This window comes from Natrix helvetica (genome assembly GCF_964273705.1).
Source record: "Natrix helvetica genome assembly, chromosome: 14".
Lineage (NCBI taxonomy): Eukaryota > Metazoa > Chordata > Lepidosauria > Squamata > Natricidae > Natrix > Natrix helvetica.
The window spans coordinates 13497177-13523938 of NC_138564.1; the positions used below are offsets into that span (position 1 = coordinate 13497177).

The 26762-nt window shown below is 48.9% G+C and overlaps 1 protein-coding gene across 1 annotated transcript in view; it reads left to right on the forward strand.

The window, feature by feature from the left end:
• The window catches only part of CUX2 (cut like homeobox 2), an 82275-nt gene that overhangs the window by 44492 nt on the left and 11021 nt on the right, over positions 1–26762 (forward strand). The window contains 12 exon segments of the mRNA XM_081966790.1: positions 9076–9186; positions 9764–9811; positions 16263–16341; positions 20539–20655; positions 21364–21484; positions 22262–22338; positions 23109–23175; positions 23681–23729; positions 23853–23957; positions 25040–25231; positions 25665–25723; positions 26011–26059. Of these exon segments, the coding sequence (XP_081822916.1) occupies positions 9076–9186; positions 9764–9811; positions 16263–16341; positions 20539–20655; positions 21364–21484; positions 22262–22338; positions 23109–23175; positions 23681–23729; positions 23853–23957; positions 25040–25231; positions 25665–25723; positions 26011–26059 (1074 nt within the window).

Below are 26762 nucleotides of genomic sequence, written 5' to 3' on the forward strand. Positions count from 1 at the left end.
CCTGACCTGTACTCTTTCAGACAGATGTGTTGTGGCACACCAGTGGTCAGTGGAGCTGGCAGAAGAGTCGCAGAGTGAGGAGGGTTGGGGAGGAACCTGGGCCAGTCCTGGAGTCTGGGGAAGACTCCGATGAGGGCTCTGTGTCGGAGGCAGAGAGGGGGCCAGGATCGTCTGACAGTTATCAGCTGCCTTCAGAGTCAGACATCAGTGAGGCAGAAGAACAGCTGGAGCCTGTTCCCAGTGTGCGCATGTGCAGAGTTGCCAGGCGAAGGGAACAGCTAAAGGACAGGGGTCGACTTGGGAGTAAGGCCAGAGGTGGACGATGAAGGGCCCTTCCCAGAGGGAATAAAAGAGGAGCGAAAGGGGAGTGGAGTTTGCAGGAGACCATTAGTTTGCTTCATTGGTTCATGACTCTCCGAGGCTCCTTGCCAATCCTAGGGTTAGGATTGAGCTGGCTGGAGGAGTGACTTTGTTGGCTTTGGCACTGACCCTCAGCATCTCTGGTTCAAGGCTGGCTGCTTCGTTCACCGCCTTTTCTTATTTGCTTTCCATGCTGCTTCTCTTGGTTGGTGGAAACAACAAGCATACACAGAGAGAGAGAGAGAGAGAGAGAAATGGAAGGAGGGAGGGAGAGAGATTGAGGGAGGGAGTGGGGAGAGAGAGAGATGGAGGAAGAGAGGGAAAGAGGGAGGGAGAGAGAGAGGGAGAGACTGACTCCCATTCAGAGCAGATTCAAGATAAAACGAATATTTCCTTTCCTTTCCTTTTTTTCAATGGGTGGGCTGGAGGGGGAGAGGCAAGAAAGGAAGAAAGAGGGACTTGCGTTTAATGGAATCCAACTCAGATTTTGATCTGATGCTTGGCAGATGGCGGAGTTGAAAGCGAGTCCCTGGACTCAGAGCAGCCTCGCCATAAAGAGATGAATGCCCCCCCCCCAGGGAAGCAACGTGTCTCCAAATGCACTGTGAATCGGAAGAATTGAGGGCTACGGGGGGAGGGGATTTAAAGAAGGGGGAGAGGTGGGAAGGGAGAAGGCATGGTGGGAGGATCGGCCAGTCTCCTCTCTTTCTAAGGGGGCCCCATTGTACCCCTTTTACATCCCCCAGATTGACCCACCCTCCCCCCACAGCCAAAGCAGCCCACCCCCCATTAAGAGGCAAGTGAAGTTGATCTATCATTGCGAGGTTTTTAAAGTTAAAAGTTCCCCTCGCACAATGCGCTAGTCGTTCCTGACTCTAAGGGGCGGTGCTCATCTCTCTTTCAAAGCCGAAGAGCCAGCGCTGTCCGGAGACGTATCCGTGGCCATGTGGCCGGCAGGACTCAACGCCAAAGGCACACGGAACGCTGTTCCCTTCCCACCAAAGGTGGTTCCTGTTTTTCTACTTGCATTTTTAACCTGCTTTTGAACGGCTAGGTTGGCAGAAGTTGGGGCAAGTCACGGGAGCTCACGCCGTTACGCAGCACTAGGGATTCGAACCGCTGACTTTTCTGATCGACAAGCTCAGCGTCTTAGCCACTGAGCCACCGTGCAAAAACACCACAAGGTTTTTACAGTTCTTCAAAATTTGGATCTGGCTTCCTTTTTGCCCCAGGAGCTCCCTGATCCCAAAATAGGGTGGGGGAGAAAAGCCTGTTGATTGGTTCTTATCCTCAGCAGCACCAGCAGAACCTCCAGGGGCAGGGGCAGCCTATCCTTCATCCTCACCTACTGAGATACAACAGTTATCCCCTTTCCCCGTCTCTCACTTCTGGGTTGCTGAAGGCCGTTTTGGGGAGGGGGCTGTTGTCCTTCGTGCAGTTTGGTCACCCTTGTTGTGGGCTGGGCAGCCTCCACCCCCCACGCCTGTTTATGGGCGAGCAGAAATACTTGGCAATAGTTAGAGGGGATAAACAGCTTTTAATGGAGTTACAGGGCTATTTAATGGGCATCATAAAACCGCCTCCATCCCTGGGCAGCTTATATCATTTTATTATTCCTCCCTCTTTTCCCTTTGCAATGGGGCGAGAAGATGGGGGCAGAGAGGGCTGGCTTGGGCAAGGGGCAACTGTTTCGTTCCTCAATTTATAGCTGGGTACACTCTCCCCCTGTGGCAGTGCAAATGCACCCACACCGGCACTCGCACCCAGGCGTGCAAATGCCCCCCCCCCACTTATGTGGAGAGCCCTGCACGCCCCTAGCAGTCAGAAGCCGTCTTGGGGGTGGGGGGCCTCTCCGAAGTCCGTTTGCAGCTCCCCCAGAAGTGTGGCACGCGTCTCCGTTGCAGCAAAACAGATGTTCACCTTGTTTCTTGATCGGCTGTTAGATGAGAAATTTATTGTTCTTGCGCCAGGCTGCTGCGCCACCGAGTCTGTGGAGGCAGAGGGTGGGAGCTGGCCCCGTGCCAGCCCAGCTCTCTTTTGATGAAAGGCACCGAAGGCCGAGCCGGGTTCGAAGGCGCCAGCAGTAATGCATTGGCGAGACGCTCCTGATTGGGCGATTGATTGGACGCTGATTTGATTTATTGATCGATAACCCTCAAAAAAAAATTTGGCGTCTCAGAAAGCTTGGGCTAATCTTTAACTGCTGAGAATCTCTCCGGGGACTGTTTTCCTTCTCTCCATCCATTTTCTGCCTCTTCTCCTCCCAACCTCTCGCATCCTCTTCCGCGTAGATACACCTACCGACCTACCTATCTGCCGGTTTGCGTTCATAAATTGGGTTGCTCTGCATCCATTCTCTCACGCACGCAAACATGCCTTCTGCCTGGATGGCACTTCTCCGTAACGTGGCATGTATAAATTATATTGTATGTACCTGTGAACACCAAGGGTTGGCGGGGAGGTTTGAGCCTTAGGCTGACGGAGGATGTTTGAGAAGGGACCAAGGAATTCGCAGAAGGTCTCTGAGCTTCTCTGAACCCCCACCGTGTCCGTGTGCTTGTGTGTGTTTGTGTGTGTTGTGTGTGCAGCTGCGGCCTTCCTGCCTCCCCGCTCGCTCCCTTTCCACCAGCCCCGGCAGACAATCGCCAGGCAGGCAGGCGCAGAGTTGGGGCAGATCTATAAATTGATGGAATTCAAAGCCTCCAGCATCGATTACCATTCTAGCAAAAAGGGAGAGACGGAGGGAGGGGGATCAAAACCCAACAACAACAACAACCGGTGGCGTGTGGAATGGCTGATTATTTTTAGACAAAGATTTTGCCCCTCTCAGCAGCAAATTTCTCTCTCTCTCTCTCTCTTTTTTGCTGAGCCCGTCACTTGCATTAGATGTCTGCTCTTGATTGCAATTACAGTAGATGCAATGCAGACCCCCCCCAGATCCCCTCCCCATTCCCTCCCCCAAAGATAAAACAATCTCAGGTTCTGTTCCTGTGTGATCCCCCCACCCCCAATTCTTCTCTTTTGTTTCTCAGGTTCCCCTAAGCCACCTATAAAGTCCTGGATAAGCGTTGCCTTCTCATCATAAGTCTGCTCACTCCATGGTTGTGTAATCGCGTTATGGATGGTTGGGTTAGATTTGATGTGGTTTAGATAAATTTTGGGTCATCGGGCATCCTTCATCCCCAGTCTCCCAAACAGGAATTGTCAACTCCCGGAACTTTTCAGACGGGTGGACTTCAACTCCCAGTATTCCCCAACTGACATTCTCAAATGCTTTCTCCTGAAGTTCCCCACTTTGTGTCAACAGTGAGACTCCCCCCCCAAAGATCTTGGAAATCTATTCTGAAGACTTAGGGTGAGCTCTGTTATTTCTCTAAAGCAGTGCTTCTCAACTGGAAGACGGATGGACGTCAACTCCCCGAATTCCCAGGATCTAGCTTTCCCTAAAGAACAGGCTCTATGGTTTCTGAAGATCAGTGGCTAGGTCTAACCAAGGCTTTACATCTGTGTCCTCAGCCTGGGCCACTTGGAGTTGGAAGGACTTCGAGTTCCAGAATTCCCCAGCCTGCAAAGCTCTGGGAGTTGAAGTCCACCCATCAATGTTTAGGTCAGTGTTTTCCAACCTTGGCAACTTGAAGATGTCTGGACATCTTCTGGGAGTTGAAGTCCGGACATCTTCAAGTTGTCAAGGTTGGAAAACACTGGTCTAGGTTGAGAAATAGTGCCCTAAAAAACCCGCTTTCTGCACCTTTGTGGAGTCCACAGTCTTACGGTGTCCCCAGATGCCCCGTGCCAGTTCTAAGAGGCCCTTTGTCTTCTGCCACTTCACAGGCCAGTCCAACCTCGGTGGTGACTTCATTCCCCTCACCTTTTAAAATCCAAGAAACCTGTCCAGGTGATCCAGCGTAGTGCCATTGACCCAAAGCCTTTTACGCTGATTAAAAATCCGCAGCCCTCCTCCTCCTCCCCCTTTTCTTCTTCTTCCTCTTTGGCACCCGCGGGCATCCAGGAAAGCCAGGGGCAGTCACTCCAGCCTGTGCCATTGCAATCTCTCCAGCAGCGACCGCTGTTTTTCTTTCTAGGGGGAAATCTAATATATCGATTAGCTTTCTCCAGAACAGCATCAATAAAAGTGTATAATGGCTGGGCCTCGGTTGGCGTCTTCCTCCTGCCGTTGAAAAGCCCCCACGCTGCCTCTCCCCACCCGAGGCAGGAAACCGATGTCAGCTCTTACCTTGAGACCAGCCAGCGGGCATGGCTCCTCCTGGTCTGACCAGCCTTGGCATTCCCAGAACCCAGCGGGCACCGTCAGCAGTTTTCCCTGCCCACGTTTGGCCCGGGGGAAAGAGATGGTTCCTTCTCCGAGGAAAATATTCCTCCGTCCAGTCGAGTTAAGGAAATCTCTTCCTGGCACCCTCTGGCATTTTTCCTCCCACCTGCCAGATCCCAGGGACTGGGGACCTGCCTTGATCTCTGATGCCAAAGCTAGAAGGGGTTAAGAAGGTGATAAGGCTCCAGGGAAACTGGGATCTTCGGTCTATTAATAACCGGAGATCCTTCGTTCTTTTACTCTAATTATGAGCTTTCCCACCTAAATTGGCAGCTAAATTGTAGCTGACAAAGTTATAGCCAGAGCCTCAGACACATTCACATGGCGGCGGGAGAGTAGCGGCATATTTTATTTTCAGGAGAAGGTCCTGCCGCTCAGATTAAGCTTTGGGAAAGCTGCCAGCCTCTGATTGGGCTTTTTACGGAGAAGATAGAAGTGGAAAGTTTTCCGAGGGATTTCCGACATCAGAAGTACTGCAGAGCAGAGCAGAATTGTGGTTATAATTCTGAATTCAAGCCTTGAATTTTAGGGCAGGACAAGAAACCATGGATGGAAACTAATCGAGGAGAGATGCGACCTGGAATTAAGGAGAAGCTTCCAGGCAGTGAGGGCAATTCACCAGTGGAACCGTTTGCCACCAGAGATTGTGAGTGCTCCATCCCTGGAATAAGAAGAGGTTGGACAGTCACTTGCCTCAAATGGTATGGGGTCTCCTGCTTAAGCTGCGGGTTGGACTAGAAGACCTCCAAGGTCCCTTCCAGCTTCTATTCCATTTCATTCCAGGTTTTCTCCTGGCACAAAGGAGAGACCTAAGTCTGGAATTCATACATCTTGCCTCACTTTGCTAATCTCGGGGCTCAATCCACGAGGACTAGAAACCCAACCCAGCTTTTATGGCAAATCTCTGAAAAATACAAAGCTCTTTTTCTTTTTTTTCTTTTCTTTTTTGCTGCCTTCCCTTTGTGCCCCTTCCCCCGGAACAGTCCTTCCTCCCCCCTCCTCAGATGGGAAAAAAATACCCAGCATCCTTATTGCTGACAGATTTATTTTTTGCCCCCAAACTTGAGCTTGATGAAATGTTTTCGGGGGGGAGGGGACAATTTCGCTGTAATTAGAAATTCTTTTTTTAACACACACATACACACACACATTTATGGGGTAGTAACGCCGGCACACAATTGGATATTAGTGGTTGATCACTTATCTCCTAGGATTGTTGCTTATAATCTGCAATAATAGCCTGCTTGATTAGCCGATTTGCATATCTTTTGAGGACTGGAATTTGGTATTCTCTCCCCTCCTCTTTGTGCATCTGGGATTGGAGCCCTCCCCAGGGTGGGGAGCCGGGTGCTGGTAGCCCTCTCCAAGGGCCCGTTTGGGGCAGAGAGGAGACTCCCATTTGGGGAGTGGGTCTGAGCAGGGAGTGAGGAAGGGGCTCCTTTGGAGTTGGACCAAAGGAATAGGAAACTCTCCCGGAGGGGTGGGTGGAAATGGTCCCTTTGACTGGAAGTGATGGGAGTTGTAGTCTGGCCCCTTTGCAAAAAGGCTGATTGGGTAAAGATGGGGTGAGTCCCATGGGTCTCCTTCTCCTTCTTACAAACGGCCCCTTCCCCAAAATTGCACCACTGCTCCTTCCGGCTGACTTGCACCTGAGCCAGATTTCGGCCAATCTGATCCAGGATCTGGATGAGGTCGCAGCCTTTGGCCTCTTCGCCGTCTCCTCTGCAGGACAGTTTCCCTGTCTCCAACTGGAATCCACCAGCAGTGGAAGGGCATTTGTCCACTCAGCCCTCTTCCCCTGGAGATGGCCGTCTGGGGAAGTCTGGAAGTGGAAGTCCACAGGTCTTAAAAATGGCCAGGTTTGGACTTCCCTGCTCTAGACTGAATGCTGTTTGCTCCCTCCTTCCCTCCCTCCCTCCCTCCTTCCTTCCTTCCTTCCTTCCTTCCTTCCTTCCCTCCTTCCCTCCCTCCCTCCCTCCCTCCCTCCCTCCCTTCCTTCCTTCCTCCACCACTGCTACCTGCCTCATCTTCTTCTTTTTATATCTGCTTGGACTCTGTGCTCTCTGTGCTTTTGGGAAGGAGGCCACCCCAGGCCAAGGACTCGTGCAGAGATGCTGCGACGCATTCTCGGATGGGAAGGCGCTGCTGCCAGCCCACTAGAATCGATGCCTCCTGGTACAACACAATCCTGGGGGTTTGTTTTTTAGGCCAGAACTTGTACCTGGTTGACCCCCTGGTAGCCTAACCCCTGGGGCTGCCCTTGGCCTCCTGTCTCCTACCCTGAAACAGATGAAAACTGCATTTCTGAACCCGAGCCTGGGTCTTCGGAGAATGTGCCCTGAAGCTCATAAACCACAGCCAATGGACAAGCCTGGCTCCCTGCTCTCTCTCTCTTCTCTCCCTCTCCCTCCTCCCTCTCCCTTCTCCCTCTCTTTCTCTCTCTCTGTCCCCCCTCCCTCCATTTCCCTCCCTCTCTCTTCCTCTCCTCCCCCACAGGTCATGTTTTTTAATCTGCTCCCCTTTCCTTTATATCCGACGGTGAAATATTGGTACGATCCAATAAAAGACGGAAAGCTTGCCATCCCTCTGGTGCACCGGAGACTGAAAGGCTCTTCATTGGGCGGCTTGGGCACGCAATTGACACCACCACCCCCGGTAACGCGCCCCATACATCTTCAGCACCTGGAATTTACATATTCTGTAGGAAAATGATTGATGGCTCCTGGAAACCAGCCTGTCTACCAAGAGGCTGCCATGCCGCTATCCATCTTGCGCCCCTGTCTTCCTTGCATCAGAAAGATGGCAATTCCTTTCCTGCCTCTCTGCCCTCGGGGACAGCCGGGCTCCGTCGTTTTTGAAAACAGCCATCTGGCTTTTCCTCCATAGACCCAGAAAGATCAGGGCACGAAGAGGCTGGGAAGGAGAGCCATGAATTTAGCTCACGCTTGATGCTCTCATTGCTTCCAAGCAGGGCCTCTCCACCCAGGGCACTTTAAGGTGGGTGGACCTCAACTCCCAGGATTCCCCAGCCGGCCAAAACGTCCTCCCAAAGCCCCCACTCCAATCCCGTGCAATTCGAAAGCCATCCAGATCTTTATTAGATTATTTAGTAAAGGTAAAGGTTCCCCTCACACATACGTGCTAGTCGTTCCCCCACTCTAGGAGGCGCTGCTCATCTCTGTTCCAAAGCCAAAGAGCCAGCGCTGTCTGGAGACGTCTCCATGGTCGTGTGGCCGGCATGACTCAATGCCGAAGGCACACGGAAGGCTCTTCCCTTCCCACCAAAGGTGGCTCCTATTTTTCTACTTGCATTTTTTTAATGTGCTTTCGAACTGCTAGGTTGGCAGAAGCTGGGACAAGTCACGGGAGCTCACTCGGTTACGCGGTGCTAGGGATTTGAACCGCCAAACTGCTGACCTTTCTGATCGACAAGCTCAGCGTCTTAGCCACTGAGCCGCCGTGTCCCTATGAAAGATTATTTACAAACACTATGAAAAAAGCCACACACCTAAATTAGTCACAATCTGGGCGCCTTCCTTCCATGGCCGATGCGTTTGGCGGGTGGTAGTGTGGACCGCAATATGGTGCTCTTATTATTTTGACGCAATTGCTATGTTTTCCTTGCAGTTGCTAAGAAAAAAAATAAGAAATCTGCTAAAATAAAAATATTGATCCCTCAAGTGCTTCATTAATTTGACCCCCCCATCTGTATTTATTTGTTTACATACAAACCGATCTGATGTGGGTTTGTGCTTCCTTTGTGAATGCGCGATTTGGTCTCTTTTTGAGGATTGGGAGACGGAGTGACGGGCGCCACGAGGCCTATGGGCCAGTGGTGGGATGTGCTTACTGTCGCTCCCTGTACGCTGCTCACGGGGCCACGGGGCCAGTTCTTGCACGGATGTTGCGCACGCATGTGCAATCCACCGCCCCTGCAACGCCCAGCTGCTTCTTGGGGCTTCTTGCACACTATGTGCTCGTGCGCAATTGGCCAGTTGCTTTAAAAGCAGGTATAGAACGCAGGTGGGCCAAACGAGCCCCTGTACTCTCAGCGGTTCCCGGCTACTACCGGTACGGCTGTACTGGACCTGGCCCGCAGGAACTCACCACTGATATGTTCCCTTTCGTGGAGAATTGGCTTTGTCCCATTCCACACCTTGTCTTCTCCTGACTTGGAAGCCCAGGTGTGGCAGATTGAATGGATTTAAGGTTTTCGAAACTCCCGGCAGGTGATCGGTGGCTGCAGGACTGGATGGTGGTTTGCTGCTTTGTGCCTTTGAATGCTCAAGGTAGCCTTGGGAAATGGGCTCAGGAAAAGAATTGCATTTCACATTCTTGTATTTCTCCTAATGTTTCCCCCCCTTTTTTTGTTTCTTTTGTTCCAGAAGGAACTGAATTCTGTGGCTTCTGAACTGGCTGCCCGTCAGGAGGAAAGCGAGCAGTCACACAAGCATTTAATTGAAGTCAGCCAGGAATTTAAAAGAAATGTTCCTGAGGTAGGATGCCTTGCTTCGCCTCAAAACTTAAAGTTTTAAGTCAATCCTCCTGCTCCTTTTCTTTTCTTTTTCTCTTTCTTCTTCTTTTTCTTCTCCTCCTCCTCCTCCTCCCCCTTTTTCTCCCTTCTCTCTCTCCCTTCTCCTGTTTCTCCTTCTTCCTCTTCCTCTCCCTTCTCCTTCTCCCCCTTTCTTCTCCTGATCCTCCTGCTCCTTCTCCTCCTCCTCTTTCTCCTCCTCCCCCTTCTTCTCCTCCTCCTCCCCCTCCCCCTTCTCCATCTCTCTCTTTCTTCTCCTGTTTCTCTTTCTTCCCCTCCTTTTCCCTTCTCCTTCTTCCACTTCCTCCTCCTCCACCTCCTCCTCCTCCTCCTCCTCCTCCCTTTTTTCTCTTTCCTCTTTCCCCCCACCTCCTAATTAATGCTTAAATATGGCCACAAATACTATACACTTAATGTTTAAGTTAGGAATTTGAGTTAAGAGCCAAATTTTGAAGTCCATTCCCTTGGCCCTCCTTGCCTAAGAGGTCCAAACAAGGGAATTCTCATCCCTTCTTTCTCTCCCCCCCCCCCCTTTCCTTCAGGAGGTTCGAGATATGGTGGCTCCTGTCTTTAAAAGTTTCCAGGCAGAGGTAAGAAGAGACCAGTAACAAGGTACCTTTGGGGGGTGGGGGGTTGTGGGTTTTCTTTTTTTTTTTGCCATGGGTAGAAAAAATTGTGAACCAAACTGGGGACTCCGAATTGAGAGATGGTGCAAATATAAGGAAAAATGGAAGCTCCTGTTCAAAAAAGGCAAAGCGTTGTGGCATTTGCAGCTATTTGGGGCTGTGGCCGTCCCTCCGTTTCAGCCCTGAGCTTCCTCACCAAGGTATGGAGAAGGTGGAGAGAAGGGACAATGTGTCCCTGAGCTGGTTGAAGGACATTTGTCTTGCGATCTCACAACTTCCACTGTATTTTTCCATTATTTCAAGCGTCAAGTTTCTGAAGGACCGTAATATGGATTTCAAGCAGATTAAATATACAGGATGTAGATATGTAGGTTGGGTTTTTTTCTCTCCGTATTTCATCTATTTAAGCCTTAAGGCCACTTTTATATAATCAGCAGAATCTGCGTTGTGAAATTACACCCTGAATGTCTTAAGATGAGGAGATTGGGTTGAGTGTTTGGAGCTACTCTGACAGTGAAAAACAGTCTTTCTCTAAGAAAATAATGCAAATCAGAGAATGGCTCAGCCGAACATTGGATGCACCGCTTTCATTTTTATGAAGAAGGAGCTACATTTGGCATTCAGTCTGTAGATCTTCTGGGAGAAGAAGAAGAAGAGAAAATGGATTTAGATAGCCAACAAGAGGCAAGAATGGTTTTCTTGGACAAAGTGAAGTAGTCCGTGATTTGGGGGTTCCTGATCCTGATCAGTGACTGGGAACGAGGTGAGCCTTTCCTGGGATTGTTGTTTTCTTGTGGATGTTTTCTCACCAACTAGCTAACATCATCAGTGCTAGAAGGTGGCTCAGCCTCTGAGGGTAACCTCTGGAATTGGCTCCTTCAGTTTGCCCAAGGATCTTGGACAAAGGATGTGTGCCCTATCAATGAAGGGCATTTGATCTTCCCAGATCATCCTTACATCTCCAAGTAAAATGTCAATGGACGTTCTCCACCATCCAGGCCACGGTTGCCCCAAAGGTGCTTTCCCCCCCCCCAAAGGCACCTGGACTTGTCTGTTTTTTGTTTTTTCCTTTGAAAACATTTCGCTTCTCAACCAAGAAGCCTCTTCCAGTTCTAAGTAATCAGTAAGGAATGGAAGTATTGATATTCTTTGCAGTCCCCTGGTGGTTAGCATTCTGAAGGTCGGTGGTTGGCGCTCAGAGATGTTGAGGCCACTGGGGGGGGGGTGTTACCTGCATCCCAGGGGATCTCAACTTTGGGGTCTCCAGGTAGAACAATGGATATGATTGATTATTATATGATTGATTATATTTTCCGGGTGTTTGGGGGGTAAAAAATGGCTCCAAAAATGGCCTGAAAAATGGCCCAGAAAATGGCCTGGTTTTTTGGCTGTTTTCAGGCCGTTTTTCCAGGCTGTTTTTGGCCCCAAAACCATCTGGAAAATGACCCAAAAAACAACCTGAAAACAGCCCCCAGAGCAGCCAAAAAACAGCTAGCCAGCTGGTCTTTGGGTTTCCGGTGCTCCGGCATGCACACACATGCACACGCATTCCGGTGCCGAAAAGGTTTGCCATCAATGGATTAGAATGTAGAAATGGTGACTCAATGGAAGGTAGGAGAAAAAAGGGGTTCCTTTTCCAACCCAAGGACATCTGTGGGAGAAATAGGACCTATCCTAGACTGTCCCCTTCCTTGCAGACCCCTGGCAGGACCCCCAACCCACCCTGTGGGTGACTAGCAGACCTGGCCTTTCTGCAAATGTTTTGTGCTGGTGGGTGAGATGAAGGAATGGATGGCAGAGCCTCTGCCCAGGAGGTGGGCAGGAGAGGCAGGCAGCGTTTTTCTCATAACCTGATTTCGATAAATAAGACCCTGAGTTTAATTTCTCCATCCTGGGGAAGACAAAAGGCTGCCGGTAACGGAAGTGGAACGGCGACAGATTGAAATGGCCAAAGTTCTTTTTCTCGGTTTGCTTTTTTTTTTAATTCCCTTCCTTTCAGACGGCAAAAAGAGCAGAGCCAGGGCCCTGCTAATTACAAAAGTTGCTTTATGAAAGATAATTCAAAGCAATAATTTAGCAAACATAATCAAGTAGCACAGATGGGGATTCTGATGAATAGTTTGCAACATGCAATTAGCAGCTCTTGCAGTTACATATCATTAACCCTCAGAGCACAAAAATTATTTTCTCATTATTAGATGAAAAGGTAAAATTAAGCTGACTAGACAGTTAAGGAACAAACTACAATTAATTACCTTCATTTATTACAGTCATTATTTGAAACTTCTCTCTCTCTCTCTCTCTCTCTCTCTCTCTCTCTCTCTCTCTCTCTTCCTCCTCCTCCTTTTCATGGAGGGATGAAAATATGTAAATTAAAAGTTTTCTTACGTAAAAATGTAGGTGAAACATTGACTTAATGGTAGAACAGGAAGTCCAAAGAATCATGGCTGGGTCGGCTAATTTCTCCCACTTCTCAGTTGCTGAGAAAAAAAATAGTTTTGAGATAATAAGGAAGGCAAGTAACCCCCCAAATGCTTTCTGCCTCTCTCGCGATGACATCCTGAGACCATTTCAAATATAGAATAGAACAGAATAGAATAGAATAGAATAGAATAGAATAGAACAGAATAGAATACAGGATAGGATAGGATAGAATGGAATAGAATGGAAAATAGAATAGAATAGAAAATGAAGAATAGAAATATGGAATGGAATGGAATGGAATGGAATAGAATAGAAAATGAATAGAGTGAAATAGAATTCTTTGTTGGCCAAGTGGATTGGACACGCAAGGAATTTGTCTTTGATGTCTATGTTCTCAGTGTACATAAAAAGAAAAGATACATTCGTCAAGACTCCTAAGGTACAGCACTTAATGATAGTCATAGGGTACAAATAAGCAATCAGGAAACAATCAATATCAATATAAATCATAAGGATAACAAGCAACAAAGTTACAGTCCTGCAGTCATAAGTGGGTGGAAATGGGTGATAGGAACGATGAGAAGATTAATAGTAATAGTAAGGCAGCCTGAGTGAATAGTTTGACAGTGGGGAGGGAATTATTTCTTTAGCAGAGTGATGGCGTTCGGGGAAAACCGTCCGTGTATCTAGTTGTTCTGGTGTACAGTGCTCTGTAGCGTCGTTTTGAGGGTAGGAGCTGAAACAATTGATGTCCAGGATGCGAGGGGTCTGTAGATATTTCCACGGCCCTCTTTTTGACTCGTGCAGTGTGCAGGTCCTCAATGGAAGGCAGGTTGGTAGCCATTGTTTTTCCTGCAGTTCTGATTCTCCTCTGAAGTCTGTCTCTCTCTTGTTGGGTTGCAGAGCCAAACCAGACAGTTATGGAAGTTGTTAGATTGGGTAATGGATAAGCACTCACAGGCTCAACGGTAACAACAGCTCTTTATTGAGTACAACAAGTGAGAACAATCCAGCGAAGGTTGAGTCTGACAGCAGCCCTTTTATAGGGAGCTGTCAAGACCCTTCAACCAATAGGATTAAACCTCTGTTCCCGCCAGAACGGAGGACCTTGGTGAAACCACTGTAGTTAGAGCTAGTATCTAACAGAAGTGCAAATGACAGACAATAATAATAATAATAATAATAATAATAATAATAATAATAATAATATTCAGAATCTGGATCGCTTCATCCTCAGCTAGCTGACTTTCAAGAATCTGCTTTGCCTCCCAATTCAGGGTTCCAAAACTGCTTCCTTGCATATTTATTTCTTGGATTTATCCCCTGCTCTCCCACCACGGAATGGCTAATGGTCAAAAGAATGCAAAACAAACAGCTTAATTAAAAACAACCATTAAAAGCATCATTTACATAATGCAGTAATTACGAATGTAAAACAACACCAGCCATATGCTAAAAAGCCATTATTAAAACAATGCAAAAGTGCTAACTGGAAAAGAAATAGAGAAAAAGGTCCCACGGGAGAGTGGCCACAGTTCCAGAAGGGATGGGGTCCCCCAGTTTCAGAACATCTGACCATGTTTGTGAGCTAGCTGGCTTTTCTAAAAAAAAAAAACAATAGCAAAGTGTGAGAAAATCAACACCATTTGGACTGGCGGTTGTAGTTTTGAAGTTCTCTTTCGTTCCTGTGCTTTTTACATCATTCTTTTAAAATAAAAATTGAGCCTTATCTACCTGCCAGACTTTATGGAAAGGGGAGCTCATTTGTCCCGATCGACAAAAATGGACAGCCAGCAGCAACCTCCTCTCCTTCAGTAGCAGCAGCATCTTCTTGGCTATGTAAATTATTACAACTCTTTTTCCTCTCCTCTTCCTCTCCTTTAAGTCAGCCATTGCTCCGTTTCTCCTTAAGCTCTTCTTTGCTTTTAAAGCGTGGATGGAAATAATTGCACTTAAAGGCATTTGTGAGCATATAAACCCAGACAAAATATCAGCAGAAAGACTGAAGGCAGGAGGAAGGAGAGGCAGAGACAGAAGGCAACTTAAAAAGAATCTGTCCATTGCAATAATATTTTTTTTGATTCTCAGTGTTGCAGAGAGAGAGAAAGAGAGAGAGAGAGAGGGAGGGAGGGAGAGAGAGAGAGAGAGAGAGAGAGAGAGAGAGAGAGAGAGAGAGAGAGAGAGAGAGAGACTTGATAAGGTATAATCATAGCATAGAGGCGGGTCTGACAGTAGTAATTAATTAGGCCATTATGTATTCTATGGTGATAATTGCTTTGCTGGAAAATCACCAGCCATGGAAAAGACCCGGAGCAGAAATGTAATTCATCAATCTTGTGTCGTTGCGGAGTGCGCAGTTGTGTTTTCTCTCACCTTGAGTCCCGTGCGTGGAAGGCAGAAAGAGAGAGAAACACGCAGGGAAGGAAAAAGTGAACGATATGTCGAGGTTTAAAAGTCAGAGGAGGCTGGGAGGGAGGGTGTTCAGATTCCAGGGAGCAAGGACAGAATATTTGGGGAGTGGGCTGCGTTCATCCCCCCGGCTGATCTTCTCAGCTTGACCAGCTTCTCAAGAGCTTCTCTGCCAAGGGCTAGAAACAGATGGACCTACCACACAAGCTGCCCAGCTGTCTGTCTGTCCCCGCTGTCTTCTTGGGGCATTGGGCTGCATTTCCCAGGACTGGCTTGAGCAAACTCTGAGCGTGTGCCAGGGATGCGTCGCTTCATTCGGGGAAACAAGCCAGAACAAGCGTCCGAGCCAGCTGAGCTCTGGTTGGTCCCTTAATTTCCCTGCTTTCCCTCTGCGGGAACTCCGTTCCCTTTCGGCTCCTTGGACAGGTGACGAAACACCTGGACCTCTCAGCCGGACTCCCAGGGTGGAGTTTTGAGATCTCTTGGGTTCACTCGCTCCCACCAAGCCGTTCACCCAGCACCTGAACCAGGGGTCTCCAACCTTGGGCTTGGTCCTGTTTCCAGAACAAGGGTGAGAAACCTCGAGGCTGTTGAGGGGCGCCTTCCAAAGGGGGAGTCCAGGAGCCGTAACCTCTGAGCCAACCCTTTCCCCCATTTCTCCAGCCATCAAGTTAGCCTTCCTCCAGATTTGGGGGCCACAATTTCTGGGGTTCCAAAAAAAGGAGGTATTGGAGGACCTGCGTCCTATAAAATAACCGTAGCTGAACCAGGAGAGACGCTTCTGCCTCAGGCCGATTCTTGGTTTGTGGGAAATGACCACAGATCGGTTGGTAACATTTCAGCTCCACCTGCAAGTGCAAAGAAGGCAAGAAGGATGCTTGAATGCTCAAGGTAAGGTGGTCTCCAGTGGGAAGGGAGGGAAGCTCTGGTGGCTGGAGAATTGTAAATGCCGGCTGCTTCCCTTCTGAATGACAAGCCATTTGGAGTCAGTCTTGGGTGAAAGATTTGCAAGCTCTCTTTTTCCTTTTGTCCTTTTAAGATTAAGGGGGTGGGAGAACCCTCCCTTCCTTCTTTCCTCCCCTTCTTCCTTTCTTCCTTCCTTCTTTCCTTTCTTCCTCTTTTTTCCTTCTTTCTTTCCTCTTCCTTCCTTCCTCTCCCTCCCTCCCTTTCCCTTCCTTCCATCCATCCATCCTTCCTTCCTCTTTCCCTCCCTTTCCCTTCCTTCCTTCCATCCATATTTTCTCCTTCCCTTTTTCTTCCTTTCTCCCTCCCTCCCTTTTCCTCGCTCTCTTTTCCTTCCTTCCTTTCTTCCTTCTTTCCCAGCCTTACATTAGTTTTCCTCCACCAAGGGTTACTTCCCTAGAAGTCAATCAAGTTCTTGAGTTGGGATCTATCTAGCTTTGATGAGGTTGAGGTTGGATTTGTAGGGCCTCCTTTGCAGTTGCAAATGCAGCTGGGTATTTCCTAATTGCACTGAGCTTTTCCTTCCTGACCCCGCAAAGTGGGTGCAGCTTTGACTGTGGGGCTGCCCCTTCCTCTCCCTGGTTCCTCAGCCGGGCTCTTGCTTTTATGTTTCCCTCAGGTGGTGGCGCTCAGCCAACGGACCAAGGAAGCCGAGGCAGCGTTCCTGAGCGTCTACAAGCAGCTACTCAAAGGCCCAGGTATGGACGCTGGCTGGGCCTCCTTCTTCAGGCAGGCTCGGAAGGGGTGGGTGGGTGTCGCAAGCCCTCTTGACCTACTCAGGGACTTTCGGGAGATCAGAAGACGATCTGGAACATTTGAGACCCCCGGTCTGGAGCTCCATCTCCTCCGTGGCCTGGAAATAGACATTGTTACACAAGACCCTCTTAGGAACGAGACGGTAGAAAATCCGAGGGGTTGGGGGTGGTGGGCTGACTTCCCAGGGTCTGAAATGGCTGCTAGGTCCTCTGTTTAATCAGCAAAATTGTATTTATTTATTTATTCATTTTAATTTGTCAACAAGTACAAGGAAACAAGTAGGAAAAACACATTAAAAATGGCACAAATAAACGGATATAACTAAGCAGAACATAACCATAAACCCATAAAAAGAGGATGTATCAATGGGGGACAATAGGACAGGGACGGTGCGCTTATGCACGCCCCCTTTACGGACCTCTTAAGAAACACGTGAGCTCCATGGTGGGCAGCTTAAGGTCAAAGGAACGGGGGGGGGGGGGGGGGGTTAGAGGAACTAACAACAGGACCGGGTAGAATGTTCCACCCATTTACTCCTCTGTTGCTGAAATCGTTTCTCCTGCAATCAAGATTAGAGTGGATTGCATTTAGTTTGCATCTATTGATAGCCCTTGTGTTATGGAAGTGAAAGTAAATACCTGAACATCTCAATGTCTGATGCACATTTTAATTCCAGTTGGGCCTATTGGAGTGATTCGTGTACCTGCCCTTCTTCCTTCCTTCTCCTATTCCTGCCTTTCCCCTTCCTCTCTTCCTTTCGGAGCTTGAATGGCTTCTGTCTCTGCAAAACTTCACCCGAGGAAAATTTTTGTGCTGCTCAGCAAGTGTTTTGATACACTGAGCTTGGGATTGCGCGTCTGTAATTACAGGAAGGGGGGGAGAGGAAAATATCATATTTTTTTCTGATTTTGTTCACCCAGATGTGGCATGGGGAAGCAGGCTGTGCGCGCATCTCTGTCGGACACGGAGAGGAGAGGGAGGGCGGAGAGGAAGCAGTAAAATCATGTTAAAAGCATAATTAAAGTCATTGTTGAGGATGGATTGATTTAAGTCTCGTTTTAACTCGCCTGGCAGTGACAACTGATTTCTTCATTGTCTTCTGCATGCATCGCTCCCCCTCGGCAGGAACACAACGGGGGGGCGGGGGGGAGAGAAAAAAATTAGTTTGCTAAGTAAGGACCGGGCTGTGCATAGGAGGGAAAGCAAAATACTTTACGTAGGAGGCGGAATGGAGCTTTCTGGGGATTTCAAATGAGACATTTGGGAGGTTTGCTAGTGTCTAAGTATGGATGGATTACACCCCTCAGGTCAGTGATGGCTAACCTTTTTGTCGTTGTGTGCCAAAATTGCTATTGTGCGCGGGGGACACGCATGCCTGCAGCCATAATGAAATGCGCCTGCCACCCCACAATGCTGGTCTTTGCCGGCACTTGGCGCACTGGAAAACAGTCTGAAAATGGCCCAAAACCAGCTCATTTTTGCACCGTTTCCCAGGCTGTTTTCAAGCCATTTTTTGAGCCGGTTTGGGCACTTGTTACAGAAAAGATTCGCCATCAATGTTCTACGGTTGCCAAGGACACTGGGGGAGGCTGGGAGAATCCAGCTGCCAGTTGGGCACCGCTGGGCACATCTGGGAAGACTCCTTTTCGTGCCCTGGCCTTTGGCCCTGCTATGGCTGCTTGCAACCCCCTAACTGAGATCGGTTGGGCCTCCAAGCCCCTTTGCTCTTTCCCCAAGCCAAAGCTGCCCCTTCCGTCTCCATTCGCCCTGGCAGCTGGAATTGCTGCTCATCAGCTGGGCCCTTGAAGTGTGCGTCTTAATGGTCCACATCGTTATCTTAGCGTTGGAGATGTTATGAACATCTGTAAGGTTAGCTGGCCTTTATTTTCTACTGCTCCAAGATCATCTACGCTCCACCTCCCCCACGGGTGACCCACCACTGCGGTGAATATACGTCCACAGGTGGATCCTTGACAAGAGACACAGCTGCTCTTTTATCAGCTCTGGATCTTGGCCCATCTTTGACCCTGGCAAGGAAGACATCTGCCCCCTCCCCAACTGTCTCTGGGTGGGTCACCATTTGGACCCAGGCACTCCTGGGCATCAGACAGCATTTATGAGCCCTTGGGAGGGTTTACATCAGAGGCGTCCCTTTAAGACTTGTGGACTTCAACTCCCAGAATTCTCCAGCCGGGGAACTCTGGGAGTTGAAGTCCGCCAGTCTTTTAAGTCACCACGGTTGGCCATCCCTCCCTCGGGGGTGTCTTTGGGCTGCGGAGGTCCGTGGGGGCTGCCCATCCAGAAATCCGAGGCCAACATGGCTTTTGCTGTATATTTGCAGATCTGGCTGATTTTATTCCGCCTCCTGTTTGGGCAAAGCTCTGGCCTCATTATGCATTGATTTAAAACAGATTTGATTGATTACTCTGCTAAATCCGCGGTGCATACAATTAAACCTGTAGCTGTGAGGAAGATGACATCTTTTTCCCCTTTTTGGGGGGGGGGTTTACACAAGGCGCCCTTGGCATCCGCTGCCCCGCTTTAGGTTAAAGGCTGGAGGGGAGGGGGGGAAGCAGGGGCAGAGCTGGTCCGTGGCTAAGAGAGAAGCTCCTTCCATGCCAGTTTTCAGAAGTGTCTGTTTTGGCAGGGCCCCCCAATGCCACAGTTTCCCTCCCACGGCACATTTTGCTGATAAGGCCTGTTTGCTTAGGCAGCGGTGGGCAAAGAGCAGGGAGGCAAACAGGTGTGCTCCAAAGAGGCCCCTTCCTCTCCTGGGGTGACCCCCCCTACCATTATTAGCCAGCCCTGCCTGGTTGTGGGGAGGCTCCCTAAGGCCTCCCAGGCCAAGGCAATTATGCACTGACATCATTAACCCAGCAAACCCCATTAGGAAGGCCAGCTAAAAATGCATCCTTAATTATTTGTGGTGTGCATGCTAATGAGTCCATCTGCACTGCCATTGTACGACACAAACAAATTAATTTACAAGCCTGGATCATTTTTAATAAAGGTGGAAAAAATGGGGTTGGTTTCTCGCTTCTTCCACCACCCCAATTTCTTTTCAGATTGGGAGGGGGAGGGCTGGAGAAGCCGTCCATCCCTCAAGCTTCTGACCTGGCTTACCAACTCTGAGCCCCCCCCCCCCCCCCCCCGAGCCCTACGAGTTGCAAGAGACAAATACAGCCCCTGATTCTGGTTCAACAGGAAGAACATGAGTTTCTACTTTGGGGGTGGCAAAATGTTTGAGAAAATAGTGTCCTCCTTAATAGGAGCAGGGAGAAGACAAGATAATCCACATGCCTCTTCCATGGAGGGGGCTTAAAATCCTTTTGGAGTGATTCTCCCTCCCTCTCTCTCATCTATCTATCAATCACCCATATAATATCTTATATCTATTCTCTCTCTCTTATCATCATCATCATCGACCCTCTCTCTCTTTCTTATCTGTCTATTTGTCTATCGTCTATCTATTGTATCTAATCACCCATCTACCCTCCCTCCCTTCCTCTCCCTCCCTCTCTCTCTTATCTATCAATCATCTATACTATCTTATCATCTATTCTCTCTCTCTCTCATCATCATCATCATCATCATCTACCCTCTCTCTCTTTCTTATCTCTCTCTTTATTTATCTATCATCTATTGTATCTAACCCAGAGGTGAAATTCAGCAGGTTCTGACCGGTTCTGGAGAACCAGTAGCGGAAATTTTGAGTAGTTCGGAGAACCAGCAAATACCACCTCTGTCTGGCCACGCCCCCATCTATTCTCTGCCTCCCAAGTCCCGAGAGGGAATGGGGATTTTGCAGTATCCTTCCCCTGCCACGCCCACCAAACCACACCCATCAAGCCACGCCCACAGAACCAGTAGCAATTTTTTTGAATCCCACCACTGATCTAATCACCCATATTTTCTCCCTCCCTCCCTCCCTCTCTCTCTCTCTCTATCCCCCCCTAATGTTAGTGATTTTATATTTTTGTTAATTCTTTGACATATGAAAGCTTGACCTCTTAGGGATTATCTGGGCTGAGCCAATGGCTTCCTCCTCTGAAGGAAGACGGCGTCCTCTTCTTTGGAAGGTGCCTTCTGCATGGGACGGAGCTCCAAGGTCACCTCTGCCTTTCTCCCCTCCCCTCCAGCAGATCCTGTGCCCTCCCTCGAAGGGTGGCACCAGCCCCTCCACTGCCTCGGCCCCGAGAAACCCCCCTTGAAGGAGCTGAACAGGCCCTGGAAGAAGGAGCTGCTCTCCCCGAAAGGTACCCAAGCAATCCGGGTTCTTCCACTGGCAGCCTAGAGCAGGGATGGCAAAGCTTTCTGGCACTGAGTGGCCAAACCGGAACGCAGATGCACGCGTGTGTGCGTGTGTGCGCCAGAGCACCAAAAACCTGAATACCACTGGCCAGCATGCACATGCCTGTTTTCTGGCTGTTTTTGGCTGTTTTGGGGGGCTATTTTTAGGCTTTTGGGGGGCGTTTTCAGGCCAATTTTTGGGCTAATTTCTGGCCGTTTTCGACCCGAAAATGACCTGAAAACAGCCCGAAAAACGGCCTGAAAAATGGTCTGAAAAACAGCCTGAATCCCATTTTCCAGCGCTCCAGCGCCTGCAAAGACCAGCTGGCCGGCGCATGTGCATGTCGGAAACCAGAAAGCAGCTGGCAATGGTGGACATGCCTACAGAGAGGGCTCTGCTTGCCACCTCTGGCACATGAGTCATAAGTTCACTGTCTCGGGCCTATAGTAAAGTAGTAGTAACTTCCCTGTTGCCTCAGCTCTCATGCAGGGTCCGTTAGAGCTTCAAGGCCGTGCTTGAAAGTTTTTGCACTCTATGGAGCCTTACAGACCCATGGCTGGTTGAGCGCAGCTGAAATGGTCTAAGAAGGCAGGCAGCAAGGAGAACCAGCCGAGACTTCTCCGGCTCAGACCGCTGATCCTGTTGCTGACGTAGATTTCCCCTTCCCCCGCAGAGCAAAAAGAAGGGACCCTCCCTGGTGGACTGGCGGCTTCAGAGGCCAAGCTGGCTGGACTCAACAGCAACGCCTTGCTGACCGACTCCTTGTTGCAGAGGAATGAGGTTGAGAGGCAAAAGTACGTGAGTGAAGGGCCGGGAGGTGGGGATGGGAAGGTAGATGGGAGAATTGTTCTCCTCAAGGGAAAGGAAAGGAAAACAAGGAGGTGGTTAAGTCCAGCCTCACCTGAAATTTTAGGCTGCACCTTCTGCTTTTTCCTCAGTGGTCTCCCAAGATCTTGGAAAACCATTCCTCTACGGAAAGGAGAGGGAAAGAAGAAAGGGTAAAGGAGAGGAAGGAAGGGAGGGGAATTTCTCAATTACATTTTTAAATTTTTAGGTGGAGAAATGAATTGTTATAAATATTAAAAGAAAACACATAATATTAATAACAACTATGAGAATGTACATTTGTGAATGTATGTATGAGAAATAAAAATAAAAAACTTTGGGGGGGGGAAGGAAGCCATTATTCTACAAATTCACGAGACTCTGTTACTGTGATTGAGACCCAACCATACCCTGATAAATAATAAAGCCCGTGAATCGAAATCTGTCAACGTTTTTCAGCACTTCTCACAGATTTTCTTTGTGAACAAAACCCAACTTGTCTTTTTAAAGAAGTCAAGTATATCTCTGGACAGGCCTCTCCTTTTAATGCTTTCAAATCGAAGAAGTTCTCCAGATGTCCTGCAGAACCAGTGATGGCTTCTTCAGCCAAACTATTCAAACGAATCGGGGAGAATGGGAGGTTGACTCCAAGGGAATGGATGGACCTCAGGCTGGAGAAGGTTGCCTTCTCCTCGGCTTTGATGTGGCTGCCACCTCAACTGAAGGAGATACATCTCTTGTCTTAGGGGTCTTCAAGAAGCCCAGTTCACTTTGGCCAGTCGGCTGGGGGAAGCAGAAGAGAAGATCAAAGTCCTGCATTCAGGTACTTTCAATGATCGATGGAGATACGGTTGAAGATGGTAGGAGCATTTCCCATGGCTTCCTCCTGGGCCATGTTAATTCTCTTTAAGCTCTTTAAGGAAAAGCTGAATATATATATATATATATATTTGTATCTGTTGAAAGATCATCTCTTCACTCGATGAGCTGAGTCCAGGTTTCTTTTGCTTCTCTGATGTCTGCCGTTTTCTCTCAGACATTGGGTTGATGGTCAACCTCTATCCTTCAGTCTCTCAAATCCTTCCCTTTTTAATGACAGCCGGCCCTTACCTGAAATTACCGCTTGGCTCAGGCAGCCTGCATGGAAGTGCGAAAGAGAGTCCTTCAAAATAAAGTTTTGAAAATGTAACCCACAACTGCCCGATGAATGAAATCTATCCTTGGAGTTCCTCCAGAAATGTCGGTCTTAACCGAACTCAACTAACTCGAATAAGTGTCACCATCTATCTCAATCCACCATCCTAAAAGGGAGCAAGGCAAACCAGGATTGTACATTGGCAAAATGCCAGGAAATGTCGCTCATTGGCAGAACTTCTGCTCAATTTTAAGCCTCTTGAGTGGGTTGAGAAAGACGTGGAGATAATTGGCGGAGCCAATGGGTCTACACATATCTCCCATTTCCCCCCTACTTATTAGCCCATTATCCAGTTTGCGACTGAATATTTACTAGCCCCGAGCAGCGTTCTTGAAGCATAACCCACTGGAAGTACATTTCTTACTCTCTGTTTTTATGTTCTCCCCGTTGCTGGCCAGCGCTAAAGGCGACGCAGACGGAGCTGGTTGACCTGCGGTGTAAATACGACGAAGAGGCCGCTTCCAAGTAAGTTGGTGCCTGTCCTCAGAGCTTACGTCTCCCAGTCAGGTTGTGAGGGTGTCTCTAAATAGGAGAACATTTGGATGAGCATTTGAAAGGGGCTTCATAGGTGGAGAGGCTTAAGAAATTCCATCCAAGGTTTTTTTTATTTTCCTTCCCCCCAAAGGGGGTCCCTATTTTTCTACTTGCATTTTTTAGCCTGCTTTCGAACTGCTAGGTTGGCAGAAGCTGGGACAAGTCACGGGAGCTCACTCCGTTACACAGCGCTAGGGATTCAAACCGCCAAAATGCCATCCTTTCTGATCGACATACTCAGCGTCTTAGCCCCTGAGCCACCCTATAGATTTAAACTAGGTCAGGTCAAAATCTCTGGATGTTTGCTTTTTCCATGACAACCTGAGGACCTCTTTGGTTTGGTTCATGCCCCTGAGGAGCAAATGGGGTCATCTACTCCTAGTTGAACTGGTAGATGCTCTGGAAGCCAACCGTAACTCTTCTCTTCTTGCCCCAGGACAGATGAAGTGGCCATGATTATGACAAATCTCGAAAAAGCCAACCAGGTGAGTGACAGGTGGTCACGGGCGAAAGACTTGGGCTTGTCAATGAACAGGGCTTGAAGGTCTCAGGAAACGGATGGTTGGTTTGACGTTTCCATCAAAAATTCTGATTCTTCTCTTTTCTAGAGAGCTGAGGCTGCCCAGAGGGAGGTGGAGAACTTGCGGGAACAGCTTGCCGCTGTAAACAGCTCCCTCCGCTTGGCTTGCTGTTCTCCCCAAGGACCAAGTGGGGTGAGGACCAGAAGGGGACCCTCATCAATCAAATGAGGAGAGCGGTGCTCACAAGGGAATTTCCAGAAGCACAAATCCCGACTCCTCGTTCTATGAATTTGGGTTGCAATCAGCTCAATGCAGACTAGACTAATCTAATGTTGACGAACAATTTAGTTTTGGTGTTGGCTTCCAAGTCTTAAGCTAGGGGTTCTAGCCCATTTGCTGCTTGGGTCTTAGGTCTATCTTCAGCTCTAGAAGAGGAGCAGCTAATATGAAGTCTCCAGGTATTGTGGCCCACCAGTGGCCAGCAGAGCTGGCGGCAGATTCAGACAGTGAGGAGGTTGGGGAGGAACCTGGGCCAGTCCTGGAGTCTGGGGAAGGCTCTGAAGAGGGCTCTGTGTCGGAGGCAGAGAGGGGGCCAGGGCCGTATGCCAGTTATCAGCTGCCTTCGGAGTCAGACATCAGTGGGGCAGAAGAACAGCTGGAGCCTGTTCCCAGGGTGTGCATGTGCAGAGCGGCCAGACGAAGGGAACAGCTAAGGAACAGGGGTTGATTCGAGAGTAAGGCCACAGGTGGATGGTGAATGGCCCCTCCCAGAGGAAATAAAAGAGGAGCAAAAGGGGAGTGGAGTTTGCAGGAGTTTGCAGGAGACAATTAGTTCGACTCTCCAAGACTCCTGCGGAGATCGGCCTGGCAGCTCTCCAAGCCAGATTGGGGCTGTAACTGTAAATCCTCCCTTGAGAGACTTTGCTGGATGTGAGTGAGGCAAAATTCACAGTCAATTAATAAAAGGGGGTTTTGTGGGGATCAGGAGTTTGGTTCAGGCTCTCGGGGAGCCTCAGTCAGAACCCCAGGTTGGTCTCCTGCATGTTGAGAGAGCAGAAGATAAGGATGACTCTAGTGAGGGCTTGCAAGAAGAGAAGACTTCAAACTGATCTGTTTTGGTGTGCAGACAGACGTCTTTCATAAGGATGCATAAAATGGCCTGTCTAGAATTGACCTTAAGGGGGAAAAAACCAGGAGGTAGCCCTTGTTATCTCTAGCCAGATAACTCCTCGGCATAAGTGGATCCTTCCTTTGAGGTGCCTTCTTTTCTGCAGGACAAAGTGAATTATTCTTTGTGTCCGGGTCCACGGCTGGAGGCTGCCCTCGCCGCCAAGGATCGGGAAATCCTTCGACTTCTCAAGGAAATCCAACATTTGCAGAACTCCATGCAAGAAATGGAGGACTCTTCAGCCAATCAGATTGCAGACCTAGAGCGGCAGTTGGCAGCCAAAAGCGAGGCCATCGAAGTGGGTATCGTTTCCATGGCGTTTCCCCAAGAATCGGTGTGTGTGTGTGTGGGGGGGGGGAAATTAAATCGAATCCTTGCTCTTCACCTCCCTAAGGTGGATGGAGAAGAGAGTCCGATGAATTTTCCAAGGATTAAAATGGCATGGGAGGGTTCTCCATTTAATCCTGGCGAAATCACCAATGACTACCTTTGTCCAATCACTTCGTTGAAGATGAAGGCAGGGTGTTGTGAATAGGTGTCGTTGTCTATCACACACACACACAACATTTTGATAATTTCTGAGCTGGGCTAACGATGTGCCGAGCAAAATGTGCCTTTTCTTTCTGTCTTACTATTTGTTTCAGAAACTTCTGCCTTTGACTTAGGATTTTTAAATATTTCTCTCTCTGTGTGTCTCTCTCTCTCTCTGTTTACGCTTGTGTGTTCTTCAGAAGTTGGAAGAAAAACTTCGTACTCAATCAGATTACGAAGAGGTCAAGACAGAACTGAGGTAGGGCTCTCCTCTCAAGCCCCCTCCAATCACGTGCCAGGCCGCCAATCTGGAAAGTCCCCTGGGGTAGATGAGCAGAGAGGCACGCTCCTCTCTCAGGGGTTGTGACTGCTTGCAGAAGTGACCCGAGCTTTGCACATGAGATTTGGGTGGATGAAGAGGGTGGGTGGCAGGCCACAAGCAAAGGCCCCTCCCTGCTTTATACCTTCAGTCATAGCTCTGCAGGAGAAGTGGGGCTTCCTGGAAACTCTTTTTAAGTCCTAATTTTTCCCCTTTTTCTTCTGCAGCATTTTGAAAGCAATGAAGCTGGCCTCCTCCGAGTGCAGCCTGTCCCAGGCAAGTTGGAAACCTTCCCAGCAGGTGCACAACACACCTTAGCTTCAGCCTCCATCAGGTTATCAGGCAGGAGGAGCTCTGTTTTTGAAAAGGGTTTGCCGGCCATCAGAGGTCCAGAGGGCTGAGAACAGAAGGATTACCTAGCATGGGAAATCAGCACCTTGAGAAAAACTTCCCAGCAACTGAAATATCTTCTCTGGCTTCTGAATATTTCTGGGCATGGTGGAAGGAAGGAAGGAAGGAAGGAAGGAAGGAAGGAAGGAAGGAAGGAAGGAAGGAAGGAAGGAAGGAAGGGAAGATGAAGTAGAGAGGGATGAAGGAAGGAAGACCAAGAAGATGATGGAGGGAGGGATGAAGGAAGAAAGGGCAAGATGATGGAGGAAGGGAGGGGTAAAGGAAGGAAGGAAGGAGAAAGAGGCAAGGAGGGAGAAAGGCAAGGAAGGAAAGAAGGAGGAAGGGAAAGAAGATGAAGGAGGGAGGGATGAAGGAAGAAAGAGCAAGAAGATGATGGAGGGAGGGTGGGAGAGAGGGAGGGAGGGATGAAGGAAGGAAAAGATGATGGAGGGAGGGAGAAATGGATGAAGGAAGGAAGGGCAAGAAGATGATGGGGAAGGAAGGAAGGAGAAAGAGGCAAGGAAGGGGAGAAAGAGGCAAGGAAGGAAGGAAGGAGGGAGGGAGGGAGGAAGGAAGGAAGGGAGATCAC